The following is a 27460-nucleotide window of genomic DNA, read 5'->3' as shown; positions in this document are numbered from 1 at the left end:
GCAAAATTTGGTTTTCATATTTACTTATTAAAAAAGGTTGATTTTGGAGTATGAGGCTCATCTGGGTCTGGCCCTCCCTCAGCAGGTGTCATGCCCCCCTGGGCCCCAGGCCCCATCAGCTGCATATACGTGTCCAGAAACTCCAACTGGATATCATCAAATGTGGACTTCTGCTCACTGGGACATTCTTTCATTTGCCAGGCTGGTAAGTGATGAGAACACCTGCTGCCAAAGTCATAATTTCTAGAAACTAATTCTGCATAAGGAGAACAGCAGAGAGTATTGGTTAAGGAGTCTGTTTCATGAAAAGGAGGTAAATGCAAAGTGACATCCAAAGACCAAAGGAGACAAAAGACTGAAGAAAAAGACTGTCAAGTCCAGCTTGACAAAGAATGGTTCATTAAAAGGGAACCACCCAAGAGGAGAATGTTTAGGAAGAGATGTGTACCCCAGACCAAGGACATCATGCCCCAAGATTTATTTAAGGGTATGGTTAAATGGAAAGAAAAAATGGGGATGGGGGCCGGGATGGGAGGGAATGTGCTCAGGAATATTTCTTGTCACAAAGTCTGTGAGTGATAGACCATAGGACGCCTATAGGGATTTTGATGATATATATTGATTTTCATGATGGATTTGAGAAACTGTTCATTTGGAATAACTTTCACATACATCTCACTCTGGTAGTTATAGCTGTGTGTGATGTTGCCTTCATTTCTTGACTTGGGTGAAGTGTGAGAGAAAATGTAGCAGTCAATTCCATTTTCCTCACATGCACTCCTAACCCGTTCAGTGCTTGGGCTTCACAGGGAGGACCAGGAAAGCAAAGGAGGAAAACAGCATGTGGTGTAGGAAGATGAGAGGGTGAAGGGTGAGGAGGCTGTTGTCATGTAGGTTTGCTTCCTCAGGAGTAGGCGATGAGAATTGTGTGCATAAAGTTGGGGGTGTGGTTTTTCTTTTAGTCAACGTTTTTCATGGTGGTTGTGTCCAGCATTTAGTCTTACTGCAGTGAATTCTCAAAGACCTTCCAATGTCGCAGGATAGTCTGAGTAAGAATTTTGTTCCACCTTAAAATGTCACATATACATTCTTACTAAAAAATGAAGCATCTATGGGTGTTTCATAAAACAGAATACATTGTAATATTTCTTTATTGTAAGAAAAAAACAGATCACCTTCTTCAAATACTGGGTATTGAAAGGACCCAGTATTTAGTATTTCCAGGTCATAAATGTTTGGCTTCCAGCTTTTCATTCTCCATCCTTTCAAGCTCTCTGTAATACGCTTGCTCAGTGTTACCATGAGAGCATGAGGTTGTTGGTGAGGCCAAGGTTGTGAGGCCAATCTCTGTATAAATGAAGTGGTCCTGTGTTCCACTGTCACAAATGTGAGTGTGCCACTTTACAATTGTGAACTGTTTTTCATCTTCACAGGAGGTTATTTGGCCCAACTCATCTCCAGAACAGGAAAAGCAACCCTTAAATACCCTACATTTAGGGTATATTATACCCTAAATAGGGTGATGGTTTTCTATCCATTTTTTACTCTTCAAAGTTTGACTTTTTAGATATTTTCACCTACTCTTGGTTTGGGGATGAAAATGCATTTCCTGGGGCAGCCCGGGTGGCTCAGCGGTTTGGCACCGCCTTCAGCCTGGGGCCTGATCCTGGGGACCGGGGATCGAGTCCCACATCGGGCTCCCTGCATGGAGCCTGCTTCTCCCTCTGCCTGTGTCTCTGCCTCTCTCTCTCTCTTTCTGTGTCTCGCATGAACAAATAAATAAAATCCTTAAAAAAAAAAAAGGAAAAGAAAATGCATTTCCTGATACTATCATTCATGTACTCACAAGAGATTACTGCCAAGGAACGTGGAATGGTTGTGTGGAAGATAATCTTGGGCAAAAAGAGTTCTAGGGGGATCTGGCTGAGTCTGTGGAGCATATGACTCTTCATCTTAGAGTTGAGTTCAAGCCCCATGCTGGGTGTAGAAATTACTTAAGCATAAAATCTTTAAAAATAAATTTTTAAAAAAGATTTTATTTATTCATGAGAGACACAGGCAGAGACAGAGGCAGAGGAAGAAGCAGGCTCCCTCTCGAGAGCCTGACGTGGGACTCGATCCTAGGACCCCGGGATCACGACCTGAGCCAAAGGCAGATGCTCAACCACTGAGCCACCCGGGTGCCCCAACAAAAGTGTTTTTAAAGAGAATTCTATTTAGTTATCTAAGCCAACCCAGCAAATTCTGAGCCAACATTCCCATAATGAGATTAAATATGTTTCTGCAATTAAGAGATCAGGCTCCAAAGTCAGACTGCTGAGTTCATGTTTTGATTCTGGGACTTTCCTGTTGTGTCACCTCCAAAGGATTGTTATGAGGATTAGTAAGATAAGTAAAGTATTAGAACAGTACTTGGCAGAATTTTGTAGTTCTTACTGTTAATATTAATGGAATTTCTATTTTTTTGTGCAAAATTTATTTTCTACTTCACATTCATGTCAAAGGTCATTGGATCTCTTGGAGATCCAATATTGCTAATTATCTTTAAAACTAAAGTACTGGGGGGACCCCTGGGTGACTCAGTGGTTTAGTGCCTTCCTTCGGCCCAGGGTGTGATCCTGGAGACCCAGGATCAGGTCCCACGTCGGGCTCCATGCATGGAGCCTGCTTCTCCCTCTGCCTGTGTCCCTGCCTCTCTCTCTGTCTCTCATAATCTTGGGAGTCATGAGTTCGAGCCCCATGTTGGGTGTAGAGATTCTTAAATAAAAAATGTTAAAAAAAAAAAAGAAGAAAGAAATAGCTATTGTTGTCATAGTGTTTGTTTATTTTTCTGTGAGCATAAGATGCCTCTTCTGGGGTGCCTGGATGGCACAGTCGGTTAAGGGCGTGACTCTTGATTTTGGCTCAGGTCATGATCTTAGGGTCATGAGATGGAGCCCAGCGTCAGACTCCATGCTGCTGAGCCTGGAGCCTGCTTAAGATTCTCTCTCTCCCTGTCCCTCTGCCCCTCCCCATGCTCCTGCACAGTGCCTCTCTCTTAAAAGAAAGAGAAGGAGAGAGGGAGGATGGAAAGAAGGAAAGAAAGAAGGAAGGAAAAGAAATGTCTCTTCCAAAATAACATGTTGGTAGAAGAAGTATTTGTAAATTTGTTCCTTAACATTCAGAAGAGAGGTCTAATGTTTCATATTATGAAGTATTGTTACCAAAAAATGGAGAAATGCAACTTTAAACTGAGATACCATTTCCCACCTATCAGATGGGCATAAATCCACAAACTCAACAACATACTATGTTGGCAAGACTGTAGGGAAATAGGTACTCTCATAAATTGCAAATGGGAATGCATTAAGATACAGTTTCTAAAGAGAGGAATACTTGGGAATCTCTCGCAAAATTGCATTTACATCTACCCTTTGATCTAGTATTCTTGCTCCTGGAAATCTATCTTGAAGTTAGAATGGCAAAAATATAAAAAGACACACACATGAGGCTATTCGTTGTAACTCTCTGTGTAATTGCAAAAAAGTAGAAACAATCCACACCCATCTAGTGGGACTCTGGTTGTAAAAAGAAATAAGGAATATTTCAATGTACTGCATTGGGGTTATTTGTATGTTGTTTTAGTGGAAAAAAGCAATGTGCAGAACAATGTATATTCTACTTTAAGAAAGAGGTTAGGGATCCCTAGGTGGCTCAGCCGTTTGGCGCCTGCCTTTGGCCCAGGGCGCGATCCTGGAGACCCGGGATCGAATACCACGTCGGGCTCCCGGTGCATGGAGCCTGCTTCTCCTTCTGCCTATGTCTCTGCCTCTCTCTCTCTCTGTGTGTGTGTGACTATCATAAAAAAAAGAGGTTAATATGAATATAAATGCATATATACCTATACACATATCTAATCTATAAACATAATAGAAAAATAGAAATGAAAATGATTGCTTATGGAGAAGGGAGGGAATAGGATAGAAAGGAGAAATAGAATTTAGATCTTTCTGAATGTACCTGCTTTCATAATTTTAACATTGGAACTCTAAATTTTTTTTAAAGATTTATTTTTATTTATTTATGATAGACATAGAGAGAGAGTGTGTGATCACCCCGCTTGTCATCCAAATTTTAGCTGAGATATAGTCAGTGAGGTTGTACAATCTTCTCAAGCCATGTCGGGCAGCATGTGTGAGAAACAGCAAGTATACGTAAGGAGGCATGTTCAAGAATGTTATTGTTCTCCTGAACTCTTTTATCTCTACCAATAAGAATACAGGATATGAGGAGAATATTATACTTAGAATGTAATTTCTTTTTTTTTTTTTTTTTTTTTATTTATTTATGATAGGCACACAGTGAGAGAGAGAGAGAGGCAGAGACACAGGCAGAGGGAGAAGCAGGCTCCATGCACCGGGAGCCCGATGTGGGACTCGATCCCGGGTCTCCAGGATCGCGCCCTGGGCCAAAGGCAGGCGCCAAACCGCTGCGCCACCCAGGGATCCCCTTAGAATGTAATTTCTTAAAATGAACTTAATTCTGGGGCACCTGGGTGGCTCAGTCAAGTAAGCATCTGCCTTCGGCTCATGTCATGATCCTCAGGGTCCTGAGATGGAACCCCATTTCAGGCTCCCTGCTCAGCGGGGAGTCTGCTTCTCTCTCTCCCTCTACCCCTCCCCTCTGCTCATGCTCTCTCTCTCTCACTGTTTCTCTCAAATAAATAAAATCTTAAAAAATTTTTTTTGATTAATTTAATTCTGTCTTCATGGTGTTGACTCCGTCAGTGGACCTCATTTTGTGATGTTGGGTGATAGAAGGTGATGTGACTGCTCCATAGCAAAAGAGCTCCCTGAAAATTCCTACGTTCTTAAAAAAAAAAAAAAAAAAAAAAAGGGTAGTAATCATTAATTTGTGTTGTTTTGATTACCATGCATATGCATATGCTGGTAACAACTATTTTATAGACTTACAGCTAGTTACACAATAGAAATTATCTTTTCCATTGGCCTCCCAAATAGATGCCTTTTCAGACCAACATGAAAGACATGGAAATAATCCTCATTTACATTGGAGACCCGAGGAGACAAGAGGAGAAATGGCAGTACCAAGAAACAAAAAGACCCCAGGTAATGTGTAGTGAAATCAATCTTGCCTGAAAGGATACACAAGTGTTAATGCTGAAGTGTATCATCATACCATGTACTCAATATTTTTTTTAAATTTTATTTATTTATTTATGATAGTCAGAGAGAGAGAGAGAGAGAGAGAAAGAGAGAGAGGCAGAGACACAGGCAGAGGGAGAAGCAGGCTCCATGTACCGGGAGCCCGATGTGGGATTCGATCCCGGGTCTCCAGGATCGCGCCCTGGGCCAAAGGCAGGCACCAAACCGCTGCGCCACCCAGGGATCCCCATGTACTCAATATTTGTTGCATTCTGTTTTGTCCGATCTTATTATTGCAAGTTTTACTCTCATTTTATAGATACTTAAAAAAAATTTTATCTGACAGAGAGCAGAAGCAGGGTGAACCGGAGAGGGAGAAGTAGGCTCTCCACTAGGTAGGACACCCCACGTGGGCTCAATTCCAGGACCCTGGGATCATGACTTGAGCAGAAGGCAGATGTCCAGCTGACTGAGCCACCCAGGCGCCCCAATAATTTCTTTCTTATTTTTTTTTTTTTTACTTTCTTTCTTGATGGGCCTTTGGCCATCTTCTTTTCACATGTGCCCAAAACCAAATGAAAGATAGGATTTTCTCTCACAAAGGTTTCCATCCAAAGAATCGTCTTAAAAAAAAAAAAAAAAAAAAAAAACAAAGAATCGTCTTAAAGTCCTTGCAGATTCTTTCAAATTGTGGTGTTCTCTCTCATTTTTTTTTAATTTTGAAAAATAAATATGATATGGGAAAGGATGCATTAGCCTGAAATGACTTCAGTCAATACCAGTGTTGGATGATTATAGAGATCATCTGACCAAATGGGTGGAAAAGAGACAGATTTAAAATGCAGCTAGTGATTATTCTGAGGGGTATGACCTCACAACTTCAAGTTTTAGATGTCTTTGTCAACAAGCCTATTAAGGATCCCTTAAAAGAACAATTCTGAAAGTGCTATTGTAGAGGCATAAATATCTATCTCAAGGACAAATGTAAAAATCAGCTTTTCTGCATGCTTTTGTAACTGAGTACTTATGAGTTGGGGAAGAAATGTTTCGTGATGGCATTAGATGAAAATAAAGTTGGTGTACTTTAAAAACTGTTAAATAATTACAGAAGTCGCTCTGGTGGTAATTAAAGCACCAAGGCTGAGAATGCATTTGAAAAGTTTCAATAAAGCCACGTCATGAAATGCGAGTTACATTACTTTAGGTAACACATGATTTTAAACATGCCTTTGTAGAACAAGTTACTCCATTAAGTAACTAGATTATTTGATTGTTTCACCTACATCTTTAGAAATGATATAGTCAGGTTTGCTCCAAAACAGCTAACTTTAAATCTCCTTGAAGAACACGGAGGCAAGAAGCTAACACAGCTTTTATAGACCACGAGATGCAAGTTACAAGGTGATGACAGCAGAACAAGGCATTAAGAGCTTGGGTCTCATAAACTGTGGAGCCATCTAATCAGCCATGGACTGCTTGCTTGTTTACACTGTTAGGAGCAAGAGAAATGAACTTCCATTTGTTCAAGCTCCCATTCTGACTTCTGTTACAATAACCGACCCTATGCTTTTAAGCTGTATATCCTGCTAAAACATGGCCTACTGGAAAGGGACAAGAAAGGCCTTATGAGTGTTCATGAGTTCCCAAAAGAAGGGATAATGGGAAGCCTGATCCTTTTCTTTAAGGGAACAGCCTGGAAATTGCACCTTACTTCTCATATCCCATTGGCCAGGACTTGATCGCATGGCCATACTGCTGCAAGCAAGGAAGGCTGGGAAATGTAGTCCTTGGTGGGGCTGCCATGTTTCCTTAGAAGGAAGGAAGAGACAGTGGCAGAATAAGCAGCAGTCTCTGCAATACAAGGAACATTATCTCCTTTGTCAGTCTTCCCCTCAAAACTCTGCAGGCACCGATCCCTTGTCTTTTGGCATTTAATATTATTGTGGAAAAGAATATAGTTACTTTTTTAGCATGTAGCCTTTTTTCTCTTATCAGATTGTGAAATTATTTAATCCTTGTAATACAGAAATTTTCTTAGTAGGTTTCCAGGTCACTTTTTCACTGATTTTGCCTAGAATGTGATGTTATATATACACATTTTTCTTGTTCATGACAATTCTATTCTCTTCTACTTATTTATCACTTATATTTTATTAGTTCTAGTTTTGTCCATAAGAGATACCAGTTATCTGGGGCGCCTGGGTGGCTCATCAGTTAAGGGTTGGACTCTTTATTTCAGTGCAGGTTATAATCTCAGGGCCCTGAGATTGAGCCCCACATTGGCTCACACTGGGCATGGACTATGCTGGAGATTCTCTCCCTTGCCCTCCTTTGCCCTCTGCCCCTCCCCCCCACCTCTCTCCCTTTTTTTTTTTTTCTTTTTTTCTTTTTTAAAGATTTATTTATTTATTCATAGAGAGAGAAAGAGGCAGAGACACAGGCAGAGGGAGAAGCAGGCTCCATGTAGGGAGCCCGACTTGGGACTTGATCCTGGGTCCCCAGGATCACACCCTGGGCAGCAGGCACCACTAAACCGCTGCGCCACCGGGGCTGCCCTTCTTTTTAAAAAAAAAAAAAGGAAAAGGAGAGAAATACTAATTATCTATTTGCTAAATTGCAGATTTCTGTCCTCCATCTCTCTTCTGTCACTCTTTTAAGTGAAAAGAATGGTTTTGTGTGTATCCCTCTGTTGCATTTTGGGAGAATTTTTATCCTCCTCCTCACTGATTGGATTTTTCCACATCAATTCTGTATTACTTCAATGTGGATTTTAATTTTCCTACAGCATTTTAGCTTTCTTGAAATCCTCTGGTATCATTTATTTCTTTTTTATCTCGTACTTGTGCATCTTAGCTTCAGTTGGTTTAAGACTTTCTGTTCCTATTAAGGATGTGAAACAGCTTTGTGAAATATTTTTTGGATTTTGCTGTTAACTCAAGTATACTTTCCTCGAGGTCCTCTGGATTCAATTTCCAGGTTCTAGAGTATTCATTGGCTCCTTTTGTTGTTTTTTTTCCCTCATTCTTAAGGCAAGGTCTATCCAAATACAGTGTTTGTCCATAGACCAAGAAATTGGATCACTCTTGGTTCAGTAGCTTGTTGGATCACCTGGTGGTCATAACCCCATTCAGATCCCCCATGAAAGTACAGAATCTGTTCCCTCTTCCCCTTGAGCTGTTAAACTAATGACCTTAATCCACGGTGACATGTTTCTGAACTCTACAGACATTGCTTTAATTGTCACATATTTAGGTATTATTACACCCATTCTCCACATGAGAAAACTAGAAGGTTAAGTCATTGGTCTAAGGCTTCATAGTTACAGTAAAAGGCAGACCAGGTCAGGAGCTCAAGTCTTTTGCTTCAAAATCCAGTTTCTTTCTTCTCTCCATCTTGCATTCCTTCTAGAAAGACACGGTGGGGTGCCTGGGTGGCTCAGTCAGTTAAGTGTCTTGACTCTTGATTTCCGCTCAGGTCATGATCTCAGGCATGTGAGATCAAGCCCCACATCAGGCTCTGTGCTGGGCATTGAGCCAACTTAGGATTCTCTCTCTCTCTCTCTCTCTCTCTCTCTCTCTCCTTCTTCATCTGCCCCTCTGCCCCCACTTGCACATGAGCTCTCACTTTCTCTAAAAAGAAAGAGAAAAGAAAGACATGACAGCTAACCGAAAGAACATATCAGAACTCTATCCTCCAAAAAAAAAAAAAAAGAACTCTCCTCCCCCAGTAGTGGTGGTTACAATGATTCTGCTGCTAAATAAACATATCAGTCGTTTCAACACCAGAGGGACTGTTACAAGAAGAGATGGAGAGGGCAGAGCAGGCTTGCTATAGCCAGATAAACTGTAATGGGTCTAGAGCACATGCCTCGAAAGAGGTCAACCTAAGTTAATAGCAAATAGCCATGTTAACACACTTACTGCCTTCAGATCATGGTGTTCTTACCGCAGAATGTGGAACGGTAACGAAAGCAAGAACCGTGATCTGGCAAAAAATTGTCAGTGATCATTTTCTAAAAGTATCACACTACGGGGTGCCTGAGTGGCTCAGTCTATTAAGCGTCCGACTCTTGGCTTCCGCTCAGGTCATGATCTCAGGGTCCTGGTATTGAGCTCCAAGTAGGGCTCCCCTCTCAGCGAGGAGTCTGCTTCCCCACTCCCTCTCCTTCAGGCCCTCCCCCTGCTCATGCTCTCTCTAAAATAAATAAATCCAAAAAAAAAAAAAAAAAAGAGGCCAGCCCAGGTGGCTCAGCGGTTTAGCGCCGTCTTCAGCCCAGGGCCTGATCGTGGAGACCAGGGATTGAGTCCCACATTGGGTTCCCGGCATGGAGCCTGCTTCTCCTTCTGCCTATGTCTCTGCCTCTCTCTCTGTGTCTTATGAATAAATAAATAAATAATCTTTAAAAAAAAAAAAAAAAAAAGAAGTAAAAAGATTCTTTGAAAATATCATGTTATGGCCATACCACACTGCATGCACCCGATCTCATCTAAAAGTATCAGAAATATGCTGATGTATTAATAGGGAGCTCGTCATTTTGGTAAAATTATGGGACAAATATTTCCTGGTAGTATTCATGTATGATAACTTTACAATTGATCTGATTTAAATATTTTTATACGGAGGACCTTTGAAGAATAAACAGAGATTAGATATTAGTGATTTGTGACACTTGAGGTCCAGAATCCTAGCTTGTCTACAGAATTATCCTAAGTCGGAAATGATCATTTTAGTTTCCCATATAAAGTGATTTGCATTGTTTTTTACCAAGACTAAGATGCCCTCAAATAGAAATATTTCTACCCTAGACTTTTACTTGAACTTAGTCTGCTTTCTGCTTTCTGTGGCAGCTATTCATCCTGCACCCCCATGTCACCACCCTGCTCATGCTGATCTTGTAAGTACTTCCCTTGATGGTACACATCTGGGATTAGTCATCTCTGTCATTCCTGGTGGATCCTCCCGGAATGCCACTCTGGATATAGCTTTTGCATAAGGAGAGGAAAGTACTTAAGTGCAGGAAAGAACCAGGTTGAATGAATGCTTTACTAATGACATTTTTAAAGCCTACTTTGGCTTTCATGTTGTTGTAATTATCATTTGTTGGTTGGTTGTTTATTCCCTGCTTCATTCCAAAAAGTACTTGTGACATCTTACAAAAGTATATGCTATGCAATGAAATTTAAATTTCTTTTAGGGGGAAAAAACTGAGTGAAAGGAAAATAAAAGTGGAGACTGCATAATCTGCAAAATTTCACATTCAAGAAATTTCTCAGCCTTTTTTACTTTGTGTCCTACATAGAAACCTTTCAGTGGATGTCTGAAGATAGATTTACACTTATTTGACCCACTGCAAAAAAAAAAAAAAAAAAAAAAGGCATTTCTCGTGTGAAAGAGAGCAGCGATGAAGCCAAAATCCCTTGAGTCAGTGTTTTCCAAGCGATGTTCTATAAAATAGTAACCAACGTTCCTTAAAATGTTTCCAGAAGGAAAGAAAACAAAGATTTTTGACTGTAGGACTTCTCAGAGCCTTTCTTATGACCAACCCTAACCACATCCCACCAGCTTCAGCATTTTCACACTGTAGTCTAAGCCACCATCATCTCCTGGCCAAACTTTGCATCTGCCTCCTGCTCATCTCCCTCCTTCTGCCCTTGGCTGTTTTTTGTCAGTTCTCAACATAGCAGTCAGAGGAGCGATCCTTTGCCACACAGGTCAGCTCATCCTGCTGCTTCTCAAAGCCCCCAGTGTCTTTCCATCTCATTCAAGGTAAAATCATACTCTTCTCCGTTGCCTGACATATGCATGCTCTCCCCAACCCCATCCCTCATTCCCACCCCCATCCCCAGGATCTTTCTGCTCTCCCCCACATCCAAGTTCTGCTCATCTAGCTTCCTGTTCTTCCTCAGACAAACCCAGCAGGTTGTTACCACAGGGCCTTTGCACTTCTCAAATGCCTGTCTCTAATATATTGGTAGAGCTTTCTCTCTTTATTCCAACTCTCAGCAAAAATGCTGTCTCCATACATCTGAGTGCCCTATCTGAAACACACCCTTTCCTTTCATTTGCTTGCTCTTATTATTTTACTTCATGGCATTTATTTAATACATAGTATAATTTGCCCCCACCACTAAAATGGAAATGCCATGAGGGCAAGAACTTCACTCATTTTGTTCATTGCCATATACCTGCTTCCCCAAAACATAACTTAGCATGTGGTAGATGTTTAATTGCAATTTATTGAATGGTTGATAATAAATACACTAATGTAAATTATGACTCTAAAAGAGGGAAACATAGTATGCCACTTTTTCAAAACTGAGTACTGAATCTCTTTGAAAAAAATGCCCATTGAGATCTCATGGGATGTGGGAGTACCAGAATAATTTTGGAAACACTGCCTTCATTTTCACTTAGTAAAATGGGAGGATGGGGTAACTGGGTGACGGGCATTACAGAGGGCACATGATGAGATGAGCAGTGGGTGTTATACTGTATGTTGGCAAATTGAATTTAAATAAAATATTTTTAAAAATCAGATTCAGCCTTTTCCTGTACGCCCCTTTCAGTCCAAGACCCTATGCCATTCCATCAGCCCGTTTCCTTCAGCACTGCCCAGAGTCACATGGCAGGTCCTGTCAGTCACCTGGGTGCCTACCAGCCACCCTCTCTCTGTCACACCAGCGCTCCCCAGGCCTGCACCCAAAGAACAGTCTGGGCAAGCTTTGGTAGAAGTGACCTCAAGCCCCAAAGAGAACACCCACACAGAGGTTGTCACCACTCACCTACAAACATCATTTCAGGATGCCTCTGATCAGGTAAGTACAGAAAACTGAGGTCACACTAGGGACCTTTGTGATCCTGTGAACGTACTTCTATTCTTTCCTCTTATTTTGCTGATGCTTCAAGAATAGTGATGTGAGAAAGGGGCCTGGTTCACCCTTCATGTCTGAGCAGAGCTCTGCCTAACAGTGCCTGATGGACAAGCATGTGCTCCAGTTAAAAGCAAGCACTGAACAAGCCCATGGGAATATTCCATGATGGGTTTTTTACCCCCTTCAGTATATTAATGTCTTATTTTTATGTAATGCTATTGTATTTAGTGCTTCAAATGGGGAGGGCGCTTTGTCCACCTGCCACAATTGTCCAGCAGTAGCACACCCTTCTGGACTGTTCTTCTCCTCACCAGTTCAGCACTCCTTTCCCCTTTCTTTGTGCCCTTCTCCCCACAAACTTCAAAAAAAAAAAAAAAAAAAAAAAAAAAGCAAAGCCACCCTGATAATGTTGACTGAAGAAAATCATCCTACTTCTTACCTTTTTTTAATTTAACACAAGCCCTACTTACATGCAATCTAACTGAAAGATAATCCTGTTTGTGCTGGATCTGCTCTCAGCAGTAATTGGAACTAGTTGTTCACTATTGTTTCAGCTAGCGTTGTGTTCTCCTGGCAGAAAAATTGATCTCAGAAGCTTCAACAGAGTGCTTTGTTTTCCTTAAACAAAGAGAAGTCTGAAGTGTAGAATACCCAAAAAGGCCTGCAGATAAATTATTAGAAACAGAATTTATCAGTGTTGCTGAATACCAGATTAATATACGGAAGCTAGTTGTACTTTTACATGTCAGCAGCAAGCAGTTAGAAAATCAGATTTTTATTTTTATTTTTTTTAAGATAGCAGAGGCTCCTGGGTGGCTCAGTCAGTTAAGTGTCCAACTCTTGATTTTCCTGAGATAGAGCCCTGCACTCGGTGGGGAGCCAGCTTGTGGTTCCCCCTCTCCCTTGCCCCTCCCCCTCCCTTGCACATGGTCTCTCGCTTAAAAAGAAAAAGAATAGCAAGTACCTCGAGTAAATCTAACCAAAGATGAGCAAAATTTGTATGGAGACAACTATAAAGCTTTATTAAGAGCCATTAAAGAAAGGCAAGGTAAATTGGTAAGATCTACCGTGATTCATCCCAGCTCTAAAACCTCAAATAAGCCATCCTCAGTGTCCTCCCTGGATGTAGCTAGAATGGCATTAAATAAGACCTGACCTCCACTGGAAAACATGCAGTTGGGTAGCAGCTGGGTCTCACTCATACCTTTATTCCTGCTTATTTACTGGGTGGTCCTCAATTCTAAGATCATTCTGTAACTAATCCAACCTCCTACAAACCCTGTAAATTAGAAATCACCTTCTTCAGTTGTATAGACTGACAAGGGCTGGATCATGACTGACTTTAACCACTCTAACTCCTGAGTCTAGCTGCGCACAGTAGGCATTTAATAAAGGCTTACTGAATACTAACTGAATTGAGCTGCTCTCTAGAAATGCACTAAGTAGCTGCTGTAAATAGAGATTATCTCAGCTTGGGACTTCCATCCAGTTCAAAAGCCTCTTAAAGTTTTGGGATCACGTCCAGAGATCTGGGTTTGTTTTCTCAGTTTCTGCCGCCCACCTCCTGCCATCTGGAATTTCAAATACTCCCGTCTTGAGCATGAACTCTTGAATTGAGGGACATAAGCCAGTGGGAACCCTGAGGAGATAAGCATACTTCTGAATAGAAAAGTTTGTTTTTGTTGTTTTGATTTCAAGGTGTTGCCCTCAGTTGGATCATTTCCCTGAGATTTAAATTTCTAAGTCGTATTTCCAGACCAATCTGTCCCTGTATCAGTCATTGTATGACCTTGAGATCTGTTCCTCTACTGTATGGAAGAGGTGAAAATTCTATGCATTTGGAGAAAATCTTCTGAAAGTAGTAACTCTTACGGGGAGTCTGTGATTCATTGAGTTTGTAAGGTTATCCGAGGTCAATTCGTGTTAAAACAATGTCTCAAACTACTTAAGTAGTTTTCTATAAATAATTTTGGCAGAATCCTTTGTCCCCAACAGGTCGTATATGAGACAGCAAGGAACTTGAACAAAGCAATTCATGGTTTGCAAACTAACAGCAAACTACAGACAGCTTGTGAGATGCTCCAGAAACTGACAGCCTTAATCCCAGAATTTTCTAAGTCAGCTCAGGTAAGCAGACGGTGATCAGTAGGAAACAAGGTATGAGAAAGGGGGAAGCAAACCAGAGAAAAAGTAAGACAAAATACATAATCTGGAGATGGTGCCCTGTGTAGAACTTAGTCTTACACACTATTTTGTGGAGACTCAATATTTAGCCACATATTTGTACCTTTACCTCTGAAGATTGCAAATCAAGTAATCAGTGATGACCTTCTCAGATATGCTTATTTTCTTTTGTTCATTTATCAGGTTACTGCCTTTCTGATATATTTGTTAGACATCACGGCAGACAGAAATAGATCCAGTCCTGGCCCGAGATAGAGCAGTTCAGCTTTGAAACAGATGACGGCCCTCACTGCCCCATCTGCCAAGTTATTCCCAGTAATTATTCATGCCTGTCTCTACTCCCTACACATAAGGAAATTAAGAGACTAGGATTCCAGAGAATTTTAATTTTTTCTTTTCTACGTCCTGCATTTTCAAATATTTTGCAATAAGCCTATAAATGTAATCTGTGCTGGTTTATTTGGCCTTTTTTTTTTTTTTTTTTTTGAGACAGAAAAAGAGGAGCAGGGAGAGAGAGAATCTTAAGCTGGCTCCATGCCTAGTACAGAACCCTGATGCAGGGCTCGATTTTAGGACCCTGAGATCATGACCTGAGCCAAAATCAGTAGACGCTTAACCACTGAGCCACCCAGGTCCCCCTATTTGGGCTTCTTAATTATGGACATAATGCAGGCTTATTATTTAAAAATCTGAACATAAGCATATAGTTATAAAGCAAAAACCCTATCTGTGTCCTTCTTGCTAATCTCATTCTCTAGATGTAATTGCTGGTATCAGAGTATTACTAATTTGTTGGCATAGCCTGCCAGACTTTTTTCTATGCATATACAAGTTTGTCGTTTTAACAAAAATGGGGGTTAAAATATACAAATATTTCAGCCCCTTGATTTTTTTTTAGTTAATGCTGTGTCATGGATATCTTTTTGTGTCAGTACACATAACCAAACCAATAATTCTTCATGTGCACTTGGACGTTTTTTGTCTACTCTTGCTAATAGCATTCCCATGAACATCCATGTCCCTACATCACTAAGTACTTATGCAAGTGTTTCTATTTAATAGAGTGCCAGAGATTGAAGTGAGGGGCTTTTGGGACTCCTGGGTGGCCTAGTTGGTTAAGCAGCTACCTTCAGTTCAGGTCATAATCCTGGGATCAAGCCCTGCGTCAGGCTCCTTGCTCAGCAGGGAGCTGAGTGAGACCCAGCGGCTATCCTCATTCTCCCTCTGCTGCTCCCCCTGCTTGTGCCCTTTCTCTTTTTCTCTCTGTCAAATAAATAAGATCTTAAAAAGAAAGGTGGGGGGCTTTTGCATTTTCCGTAGATGACAAAATTCTCTCTCAAAAGGTACTGTTTTGGGGTGCTTGAGTGGCTTGGCTGGGCATCCAACTCTAGATTTTGGCTCAGGTCATGATCTCAGGATCATGAGATGGAGCCATGCTGAGTGTGGAGCCTGCTTAGGATTCTCTCTCTAACCCCCCACCCCCACCCCTCTCCCCTCTCTTACACACACACTCTTTCTCTGTCTCTAAAATAAATAAACAAATGAATGAATGAATAATTAGGCACCGTTTTACATGTCTACCAATCATTGTCCCACGCTCTCCCAATTTCGAAGGCAAGAAAAGAAAGAAAAGGAGGAGAGAGCATTTTATTGATTACTAAGGAGGTTGAACAACATCGTACATATTGATTGACCATGTGCATTTCTCTTCTCAATTGCTTCTTCATGTCCTTGTCCATTTTTCCCCTGAACACATTGTCATTTTTCTTACATGTTTGTAAGAGAGCTTTATTTATTGATATTGGCCTTTTGATACATGTATTGCATATATTTTGTGCCTATGTCTTATTTTTAATTTTGTTTATTGGATCTTTTTTACGCAGAAGTTTTTAAATGTTACTTTGAAAACAAAAAAGATTTAAAATCCAAAATAGTAGAACCTACCGGGGATATTCCATCAATTTGCTTGACCTTTCTACTTGTTTTGCATAAGAACATCCTATAGAAATGAGAATTGGGGTTTTCTGCTTCATTTATAACTCTGCTTGTTCTCTGTGTTGTCAATCTTGAACGTTTTTGAGGCCCGAGTTGCAAGGGACAGTGTACTCAGTGTTCCAGCCAGTACTGGTTTTTCTCTCTTTTTGGCTTAGTTTTGTTAATTAGGTTTTTGATCTACTTACCACTCCAGGGGGGTTCTCTCAGAAATAACAGAAATACGAATCCTCCCTAGAGGTAATATGTAAGATATTTTCTTTTCCTGCCAAGTTGTAATAGTGCTTTTTATAAAATGTGTTTGAAATGCATAAAGAACATCAAACTCCTTATCAGAAGAACACAAATTTTTTTAAAAGTCTGAAACAAAAAATAAAATAAAATAAAAAATAAAAGTCTGAAACAGCTCAGGGATGTGTGTTTGCCTCCTAAAACTCCCAGGTCAGTGTCATCAGTCCTCTTGTGGACCTGAATGAGCAGCTACCTGACAGTGTATCTCAGAGCAATGGCATTCGGGGCTTTGAAAACCCTGTGACTGTCTGCCTCATTCACTCCCTTGACGATGTAGTAGAAGCTGGTAAGGCCAGTCTGCAAAGATCCAAACATGACATTAAGCAGGTGGGTATAGGAGCTCCTGATATGGAACTCATTTTGGAAAATTGTTAATCTTGGGGTGCCTGGGTGGCTCAGTTATTTGAGAATTCTACTCTCAATTTTGGCTCAGGTTGTGACCTCAGGGTTGTGAGGTGGAGTCTGGCATGGGGCTCTGCCCTCAGTGGGGAGTCTGCTTGAGATTCTCTCTCCCTCTCCCCCAACTCATGCAAACACACTCTGTCTTTCAAATAAATAAATCTTTTTTTTTTAATGATTTTATTTATTTATCCATGAGAGACACAGAGAGAGGCAGAGACACAGGCAGAGGGAGAAGCAGGCTCCACACAGGGAACCTGACGTGGGACTCAATCCTGGGTCTCCAGGATCAGGCCCTGGGCTGAAGGCAGCACTAAACCACCAGGCCACCAGGGCTGCCCTCAAATAAATAAATCTTAAAAAACAACAACAACAAAATGATTCTCTATCTCTCTCCCTCTCTAAAAAAAAAAGAAAAAAGTCAGGTCCAGGGCAGCTTATAACATGGGACAAAGAAATATATCCTTGAGTGGTCTCTTAATAAAAGGATGGTGAGTCTTTAGCCAAACCAAAAGTACTTTCAGTGGGTCCTTTCCAAAGAATGTCACCTTTCATTACGTCACTGTCAAGGTGTTTGTCCCTTACTGACCCCTCCAAAACCATTATCCACTGAGGTTGCTCGGCTCACATGGTGTTTCCTTCTAAAAGCAGGTAGAAAATACGCTGGAAATGGCCTTGCTGGCTCTTGGGAAGATCCAAGAAGTGTTCCTACAACAGAACCGGTTTTCTGAGTCTTTAGTGACTTTGACCTCTTCTGTTGCTACCCTGGTGCTGAGCAGGTAACAGAGGAGCAGGGAGAGGTTCATTTTAGGTTTTTGAACTTTAGAAAAGACATAGAAAATGATTTCCATTTAATTTCTTTCTTAGCCAAAACATGTCAACCTGGCCTCTGAGCTCCTACACTCTTGGGTCTCCAGCACTTGTGAGGTTAGGCTTTCTATCAGCTTCAGCACTGGAAGAGGTGTTGAACAGACACCCGGGAGTTAATGTACAAGTGAGTGTGAAATTGATTCTGATCCGAATGGAAATGGGATTGATGGCTGCAGGCATTTCAATGCACCATGCAGGGGGTGCACCATAAAATGTAAGCTGACCAGACCAAACAAGAGAAGGCTGGGTGCCATGGATTTCTACTTTATGGTGGCAGGGTGGAGGCCCCTTAAAAATGATCCATGGTGGAGGTTGAGAGCATTAAGCAGACTTCTGGATTTGATAGTTTCTGTGTTATGGCTTGAATTGATCTAAACAGCTTATGCATATACAAAGCTGGGAATATCTGCATAAAAAGTTTTTTTTGTTTTTTGTTTTTTGTTTTTTTGCTAAAGATTTTATTAATTTGGCTCTGGCTCTCGTGGAGGCATCACTAACACAGGAATGGTCACTTCTTAGGTGCTTCTTGCCCTTAGAGCACCTGAGAGCGCAAGAAAGAGCAAAGAGGGAGAGGGAGAAGCAGGCTGAGCAGGAAGCCTGACATGGGCTCGATCCCAGGACCCCAGGATCACAACCAGAGCCAAAGGCAGATGCTTAATAGACTGAGCCACCCAGGCACCCTCTGAATAAGTATTGACTCAGTATATGACTTAGCCATATCAGTATATTGTATTTCTTTCAGCGGTTACTTAACAGATAAGATTGATGCCTTATCCTGGAGAGCAGAATATTTCCTAGTAATCATGAATCCTCCAGGTATAAAGATGTAAAAAAAAACAATAATAATTCTGAGGGTCACAAGTAAATGACTCATCTTTAATTCTTTCTCATATGATGTTCTAATGAGAAATATAATTTCATTTGAGATATTGGCAAGGGGAAAGATCCCAACATTTCCTTTATTTTTTGCTACCTGACACCTTATTACCTATCAGAGTATCATTTCCAAAGATTTCAGTGGTTGATGAAATAAGTTTTCTTGTCTCTAGGTAACAGGACTAGCTTTCAATCCCTTCAAGGATTTTGATGACAAGAACATTGTTGGAAACATCGGAAGTGTGTTGCTAAGCTCTAATCAGAAATTGTTTCAAGTCCATGATTTAATGGGAGATATTGAGGTATGACTTGATTATCAGGGAATGAAAGAGAAGGGAATAGGAATTCTTGGAGAACAGGGTGGAAGAAAGTCATTTTAAATTCATGTCAGTGCCATTATTTGATTATTCACATCTTCACTTGGGAACTTCTACAAGGAGCTTACCTTACCCTTAGGAGAAGGTGTTTTAGGTCTGAGATTGTATATTGTCCCTTGATCCCTGGGTCTATATTACCTACTGATACTCAGGGAGGAAGACCTAGGAAGCTACATTCCATTATCACTAGAAAGGAGACTGAAAGACAAATGGATGGACCATCTTAAACTTGAAGATTGATTAACTATCTCCTTCTAGATCATGCTATGGAGAAATGTTAGCATGGAAACCCATCCCACCAGCCTCAACGTGACCTCAGATCATTTTATTATCATAATGAACATCACTTCCCTGGAGAAATCCCTGATCGTGTGCGTAGAACCTGAAAGTCCCCTTTTAATGACACTCTACCTGGGGTTCCAGTATCAGCCTAACCACACCCGCTTTGACCTGAACATCACCCTTCCAAAGGATCAGGTGTGGCAAAAAGGTAAAACTTCAATCAGAAACTTATTTTGAGGGATCCCTGGGTGGCGCAGCGGTTTGGCACCTGCCTTTGGCCCAGGGCGCGATCCTGGAGACCCGGGATTGAATCCCACGTCGGGCTCTCAGTGCATGGAGCCTGCTTCTCCCTCTGCCTATGTCTCTGCCTCTCTCTCTCTCTCTCTCTCTCTCTCTCTGTGACTATCATAAATAAATAAAAAAAAAATTAAAAAAAAAAACTCCTTTTTTTAAAAAAAAAAAAAGAAACTTATTTTGAAAGGCATTTCTTCTTTTTTTTTCTCTTTTTATTTTGAGATAAGTGTAGATTGTCATGCAATTGTGAAAAATAAAACAGATCTCATACAATTCACCCAGTTTCTCCTAGTGATGATATCTAGCATAAGTATAGCACAATATCAAAACCAGGAAATGACACTGATACAAAGCATTGACCTTATTTGGATTCATCAGTATTACAGGCACTTGTGTATGTGTGTTTATTCTGTGTAATTTTATCACATGTAAATATACATGACCATGAAATGCATTTTTCAAAAAGATGGATTGTGGAATGGATCAAGTTATATTTGTGATAGAGCAAATTTTAGTAAAATGTTTTTTTAAGTTATACTTAAGTAATCTTTACACCCCATGTGGGGCTCAAACTCATGACCTTGAAATCAAGAGTCACATGCTCTTCTGACTGAGCCAGCCAGGTGCCCCAAATTTAAAGTAAAATGCTAATTATAAAATCTGTTTAGTGATGATATGGGTGTTCACTTTAGTCAATTTTCTCTATGGTTGAAAATTTCCATAATGTGGAGAAGTAAAAGTCCAGCACAGTGTATTTTATATATATTTCAAACTATTTCTAATCTTATGTTTGGGTAAGGACAAAGCTGTCTTAGTAAGTCTTGGTGTAATATCAAACTGACTTCAGTGTAGCTTAGAATAGTTAAGAATCTCTGCGATACATAGATAGGACCTAGATATACTTGACTAAAATACGTAGTCACTGGATATCAACTTTTAATGTAGTACTGGGGGGATCTCTGGGTGGCGCAGCGGTTTAGCCCCTGCCTTTGGCCCAGGGCACGATCCTGGAGACCCGGGATCGAATCCCACGTCGGGCTCCCGGTGCATGGAGCCTGCTTCTCCCTCTGCCTGTGTCTCTGCCTCTCTCTCTCACTGTGTGCCTATCATAAATTAAAAAAAAAAAAAAATGTAGTACTGGGGGTGGGTGGGTAGGGAGACAGGGTAACTGGGTGAGGGGCATTAAGGAGGGCACGCGATGTGGTGAGCACTGGGTGTTCTATAAGACTGATTAATCACTGAACTCTTACCTCAGAAATTAATAATACACTATGTTAATTGAATTTAAATTTAAAAAATAAAATTATTCGAAAGCTAACAACAACAAAATAAATGTAGTACTGGGAAGTCTTAAAGCTACCCTTTGCATTTAAAAAAAATGGGGTGGAGGGAGAATAATCCAAATGGATAAAGCATGTTATAGTCTCCTTTTATTACTGTCTTTCTTGTTGAACGAGCTCTGGCTCTCGTGGAGGCATCACTAACACAGGAATGGTCACTTCTTACTCACTGCTTCTTGCCCTTAGAGCACCTGAAGCAGCACCTCTTACTACAGGACTGCCAGCTAGAGTTCTATCTGCATCACCAGCAGGTTCTATCCCGATTCACAACAGGCACTCCATTTTCCATGTCAATCTTGACAGTATCCTGTCAATTGGAGCCAGAAGGGATCTTAGACAACCTTTGGTCCAGAGTCTTCATTCGAAAGGAGAAAACTAGGGAGGTTGTGTGACTTGCCTTAGCCCTTACCAGCCCCTGGGTGAGAGAGCCAGGCCTGGAATCAGGGCTCTTTCCTGGAACCACCCTGTTCCCATCCTTGCTTCATTGTTGGGCTTCCTTTGTCAGCTAGGTCTTGCAGCTACTCACCTTGATGTGTGATTATTTCATTTTTCTAAAACTCATAATACATTCTGATTCATTAGACCTAAATCTTCATTTATCAAGAGAATACGACTTCATATTGGAACAGGAATAATCCAGAGCCCCAGGTTTTATCGCTGGTCATTTTCTTTAAAATCATTTGTGGGGGAAAAAAATCATTTGTGGGGTGCCTGGATGGTGCAGTCGGTTAAGCGTTTGACTCTTATTTTCGGCTCAGGTCGTGATCTCAGAGGCTTGAGACTGAGCCCCACATTGGGCTCTGCACTTGGCAGAGAGGCGGCTTGAGATTCTCTCTTCCTCTCCCTCTGCTCCTCCAGCTGGTGCACTCTCTAAAATAAATAAATAAATCTTTAAAAAAGTGAAATAATTTGTAATTCTAGTCTTAGTCAATTCCCTATTTATAAAATAAAATAATGATTGGAGTGCCTGGGTGGCTCAGTCGATTAAGTGTCTGCCTTTGGTTCAGGTCGTGATCAGGTCCTGGGATCAATCCCCACATTGGGCTCCCTGCTCAGCGAGGAGTCTGCTTCTCTCTCTCCCTCTGCTTGCTCTCCCCCTGCTTGTGCACACGCTCTCTTGCTTTCTCTTTCTCTCAAATAAATAAAATCTTTTTTAAAAGTTAAAGTAATAATAATAATTGACCCTTCATAAGGTTCTGATGGTCCTTTTGTCCCATTTGAAATGCAACTAAGCACCGTTCTCTGTTCTCAGATGAGGAATACACATGGGTATTGACTCCAGAGAGTCTGCAGTATAGGATTGGCACCTACCACATAACAGCCACGTTGAATAAAAGCAAGGAGAGTGCCCAGCAGACTCCCACCCTGTTCTCAGTGGTAACTGCCGTCACTCAGTGTTATTTCTGGGACAGCCACAATAGCACATGGAAGAGCACTGGATGCCACGTAAGAAGCCATGCCACTTCCTCTTTCTTTTCTGCCTGAGCTGGCAAGAAATGCAGAGCATCTGTTACCTCGTTTAGGGGCACAGAAAGAAAAATCATCGGAAGGGAAGTAAATTAGCCTGGGAGAAAGAAAGATTATGTGTAGTGGGCCAGGAAAATGTGCCTCTTTGGAGCAGGCGTATGTTTCGTGTTTGTAATTTCTCAAACATCAGTTCAGGGTGAATCTGATGATTCTAGGCAAAATAAGCAATATGTAGACGTTAAATTCTACAAATATTAAATAGGTTGTGGGTAAAGGGAAAACTTCCTGCTTAGTAAAAGAGAACTTTTAAAAAAAATAAGCTAGTAAGTTCTTGTACGTTCCAGGCTAGGCAGGTACTTGTCAGATGGTTATCTAGGTCCAGGTGTGTGCCATGTTAAAGTGGCGCTCTGCATTCTCACACCGGTGAATTTGTGTGATCCCCTCTGATTTAAGTTCTGGTTCAGTTGCAGAAAGACTGAGGTGCAAGGTTCTGGAAATGATGAGGCGGTTCGTAAAAGAGCCGACAGAGGGTCATTCACGTGGGAATTAGAGGAAACGAGGATGCTCTGGAAGGCACCTATGCCATTCATGGCCTCAGCAGTGATTTCTGGAACATCTGGAGCAGTGCCTCTCAAGCAAATCCTCTACCTGGCAGCCTGTTAAATTGCAGATTCTGTTGCAGTGAATCAGGGCAGGACCTGAAGTTCTCTGCCTTACAGGCTCCCAGGTGATATCAGTGCTGCCAGTCAGGGAGATGGCACTTTGAGTACCAAGACTCACCCAACAATGACCCTACTGCTCACGAAAGGCATGAGAAGGTGGGGTTCCTGCCTCCTTGGAGCCCCGCACAGTGCTTGGACCCTGTGCAGGGAACAGAGCTGCACAGAGCAGGATGAGAGTTCCTCCCAGGGCAAGAGATAGACCCGGCATCCAAAACTGAACCTTGCGTCTGGAGAGCAGTCAGTCATACTGACAGTATTTTAGACTTTTCATCTGCACCATCGAATGTGGAGTTGGCACCTTCCATTTGATTGCCTAGTGACATTTAAAAATATGTATATTTTTAAATATTTTATTTATTTATTCATGAGAGACACACATAGAGAGGCAGAGACACAGGCAGAGGGAGAAGCAGGCTCCATGCAGGGAATGTGACATGGGACTTGATCCCAGGACTCCAGGATCATGCCCTGGGCTGAAGGCAGGCGCCAAACCACTGAGCCACCCAGGGATCCCTAAAAAAATATTTTTGATGAAGAAATGTTACCATATGGAAAGTTATAGGGAATAATATAATAAAAACATTGAACACTGTTCAGCTCTATCACAAAGTTAATATTTTGCTCTATTTAGTTCAGATTTTTAAAAATAATAAAACATGCAGGAATAACCAAAGCCCTTTATGTATCCCCTCAGTTTTTTTTTTTATTTAAAGATTATTTATTTATTTAGAGAGAAAGCACAGGCAAGGAGAGGGGCAGAGGGGGACAGAATCCCAAGCAGACTCCCCACTGAGCGTGGAGCCCAGCATGGGGCTTGAGACGAAATCAAGAGTCAGATGCTTTACTGACTGAGCCACCCAGGCGCCCCTGTGTCCTCTTTAGTCTTTTCTCCTCCATCTCACCAGAGCATGATCACTGTCCTGAGCTGGCACGTGTATTCATTCTTCCAGCATGTTCACTGGGCATGCATCTTCTACATGCCAGGCCTACATAACTAGAGGTAGAGTGGACAAGACAGCAGCCTCACGAGCTTTTGTTGCAGCAAGGGAGCCTAACCAACGCAGATACAGGAGTGTTTTGCTTGTTTCTGGTCTCTGCATCCTGCATCAACAGCATCATCTGTACCTTTAACTTGGATCTTTCACTCGGCATTTATGCACGTTGCGCTATCTAGCTCTAACTCGTTCATTTTGACTGTTATAGAGTATTCCATCCTATTCAGTCGTAATCCTCTACTTCTTTGTTTGCATGTTCTGCTGTCACTGGGCACGTATATATAGGTTGTTTCTGATTTTTTTAGTTACAAACAATGCCGACACCTCTCCTTGTGCACATGTGCAGAGTTATCGGGTGTGTGTTCGGACCTGGAATGGCAGGATAAGATTCAGAGAGTTTGTGCTTCTTCAGCTTTAGCAGAGGTTGCCAGATGGTTCTCCATGTTGCTTACACCGGTTTACACAATCACTGGTGGTGAAGACGTGACTGGAGCATCGTTTTCCCTCTCTCAGGCGCCTGTGTTTGTGTTTTATGTTCGTTGTGTTGATTCTCATTGCAGGTCGGGCCACGGAGCACGGTTTTGAGGACACAATGTCTCTGTAACCGCCTGGCCTACTTTGGCAGTGACTTCTTCATTGCGCCCCGGACAGTGAACGTTGAGGACACGATCAAGCTGTTCCTTCGCGTGACCACCAACCCTGTCGGGGTGTCTTTGCTCATAAGCCTCTTAGGCTTCTATATGCTCACATGTGTGTGGGCTTGGAGAAAGGATCAAGCAGACATGCAGAAGGTCAGGAGACTTTGATTCCAGAAGCTTTGCCACAGTGTCTTGAGTATGTTGAACAAGATGGAAAACTCGTTCACCAGAAGAGGCTGGTAGCATTGAACAAGGTGGCATAGAAATTCAAGGAAGACTTTTTTCCTTAAATTTCTCTTCATGTCTCCTTGTCTCAGGGCTTAGCAACTTCACACTTTGTCTCTCTCTCTCTCTCTTTTTCTTTCCTTTAGTGGAGGTTAAACCCTCCTATGATTCATTTAGGTTAGGAATAAGCCAGAACATCTAGAGAACTTAGCCAAAATTAGATGCAAGTTTATCTCACTTTATACATTGGATATGAAAGTTATGTGGGAGTGAAATTATAATTTCATGTAACTGCGTTATATAAGAAACCTGTAAGGAATCTCTTATTGGAATAACAACAACAAAAATCCCTTGATGACAGCCTCTTCTATGCATTTCTTATTCTTATGTTTCCTTACACTTAGAAATTCTAGAATACACGCTGTCCATTTCTTTGATGCTATGGGTATAGAGTTGCTAGTTTTAGTAAATAAAAATATAGGACACCCAGTTAAATTTGAATTTCATATAAATAGTGAAGACATTTTTAGTATAAGTGCACTCCCATATGATTCCTCATTTATCTGAAATTCGCACTGAACTAGGCATCCTCCCTGTTGTGTGATAACCCCACCCTCCTGAGAGGGGGGTGGAAAGATTTCGAAGCCCAAGACCTGATCAGCTGATTCTATGAATATTTCATTTTAGAGGCATAAACCCAGGCCCTCAAGCCTTCAGCCCTGTTCCATCACTTAGGTCTGCTTGTTTATCTACTATCCACACATCACTCTTGCTTTCCACCAAGTTGCCAAAGCTGGAGCTGTGCACCCGTCTCCTGAGATGAAGATCCTTCTTGGTTCTGCATTTCCTGCAGGTGAAGGTCACCGTCCTGGCTGATAATGACCCCAGCTCTCAGTTTCACTACCTTCTTCAGGTCTCCACTGGTTATCGAAGAAAGGCTGCCACAACAGCGAAGGTGAATGAAATGAATGTTCTTCACTCCCTGCCCTGTGTCTTTGACCACATGAGATACACTCTGACATGGTGACACCCTGGTGTCCAGTGGCACATTTCAAGGGCAGTTCCTTGTTCTAAGCTGTGCATCTGCAGAGCCCCCTGCACTTGTCCAGCCCCCCAGAGACTTCACCTCAGTGCAGCTCTGTCTGTCTCCCTCTCTCCTTAGGGATAAACCCAGAGAATCCTGTTAGGACTTCCTGCATTTTATTTCTTTGTCATGTTTTAGGTGGTTATCACCCTTTATGGATCAGAGAGACGGAGTGAGCCCCATCACCTCTGTGACTCCCAGAAGGCAGTCTTTGAGCGAGGGGGACTGGACGTCTTCCTCCTCAGCACTAAGTCCTCCCTAGGGGAGTTGCACAGCATGCGCCTCTGGCATGACAATTCGGGTACCAGTCCTTCTTGGTAAGTACCTGCGCCAGGCTGCCTTGTCCTTTCTTCTCTGTGGATCTTCAGCGCTCTGGGGCAAGACCAGCGTGCCATCACAACACACAGCAATAACGCTGTGGGCCAAATGGTAATAAATGCCTATTAGATTTAAGTTTCAAAACATTTATGAAGGAGAAACCCTGAAAAGAAATAGGGAAAATTAACAATATGATTTTGTGTCGATGGTAAAGTGATAGATGATTTTTTCTTTTCTTTCTTTTTAGATATTTTATTTATTTATTTATTTGAAAGAGTGAGCGAGTAAGAATGCAAGCAGGGGGAGAGAAAAGCAGGCTCCTCGCTGAGCAGGGAGCCCAATGCAGGGCTTGATCCTAGGACCTGGGGATCATGACCTGAGCTGAAGGCAGATGCTTAACTGACTGAGCCACCCAGGTGTCCTTTTCTTTCTTTCTTTTTTCTTTTTTTAAGTAGGCTCCATGCCTGGCATGGAGCCCAGCACGGGGCTTGAACTCATAACCCTGGGATCAAGATCTGAGCTAAGATTAAGAGTCAGATGCCTAACTGACAGAACCACACAGGCACCTCTGAACTATATATTTTAAATGGAGGCCTTTTATCGTATGTAAATTATATCTCAATAAAGTTGATTTTTTAAGTATGCATAGAGAGAAAGGTCTAGAACTATATATAATAAATATAACCAATAACTGAGTACTAGGATTATGCATTTTTAAAAATTCAGTATATTTTTAGATATTTTCAGAATTGTGAACAATGAATTCGTACACTCATGTTGGATTCTTTTTCTCAGACATGAAATAAGAAAGTAAGTTACAAGGACGCCTGGGCGGCTCAGTGGTTGAGCACCTGCCTTTGGCTCAGGTCATGATCCTGGGATCTGGGATCGAGTTCCGCAATGGGCTCCCTGCATGGAGCCTGCTTCTCCCTTTGCCTGTGTCTCCGCCTCTCTCTGTGTCTCTCATGAATAAATAAATAAAACTTAAAAAAAAAAGTAATACTAGGAGCATAAAAAGCTCGTTTCTCACCAATGAGAAAGTGGGGTTCCCCCCCCTTTTTTTAAATTATTCATTTATTCAGAGAGAGCG

At 41.6% G+C, this 27460-nt stretch overlaps 1 protein-coding gene across 1 annotated transcript in view; it reads left to right on the top strand.

Moving 5' to 3' along the window:
* PKD1L3 (polycystin 1 like 3, transient receptor potential channel interacting) overlaps positions 1 to 27460 on the top strand; it is a 69264-nt gene that overhangs the window by 3314 nt on the left and 38490 nt on the right. The window contains exons 4-17 of the mRNA XM_038538446.1: positions 83 to 205; positions 5001 to 5108; positions 9992 to 10038; positions 11711 to 11959; positions 14012 to 14143; positions 16634 to 16810; positions 17531 to 17661; positions 17750 to 17876; positions 18802 to 18930; positions 19264 to 19495; positions 22174 to 22367; positions 24666 to 24896; positions 25822 to 25923; positions 26191 to 26369. Of these exons, the coding sequence (XP_038394374.1) occupies positions 83 to 205; positions 5001 to 5108; positions 9992 to 10038; positions 11711 to 11959; positions 14012 to 14143; positions 16634 to 16810; positions 17531 to 17661; positions 17750 to 17876; positions 18802 to 18930; positions 19264 to 19495; positions 22174 to 22367; positions 24666 to 24896; positions 25822 to 25923; positions 26191 to 26369 (2161 nt within the window). The remainder of the gene's footprint in view (positions 1 to 82; positions 206 to 5000; positions 5109 to 9991; positions 10039 to 11710; positions 11960 to 14011; positions 14144 to 16633; positions 16811 to 17530; positions 17662 to 17749; positions 17877 to 18801; positions 18931 to 19263; positions 19496 to 22173; positions 22368 to 24665; positions 24897 to 25821; positions 25924 to 26190; positions 26370 to 27460) is intronic.

The sequence above is a fragment of the Canis lupus genome, chromosome 5, assembly GCF_011100685.1.
Source record: "Canis lupus familiaris isolate Mischka breed German Shepherd chromosome 5, alternate assembly UU_Cfam_GSD_1.0, whole genome shotgun sequence".
NCBI lineage: Eukaryota > Metazoa > Chordata > Mammalia > Carnivora > Canidae > Canis > Canis lupus.
The sequence above is the reverse complement of the archived record's forward strand: the minus strand, read 5'-3'. Positions and strand labels throughout refer to the sequence as shown.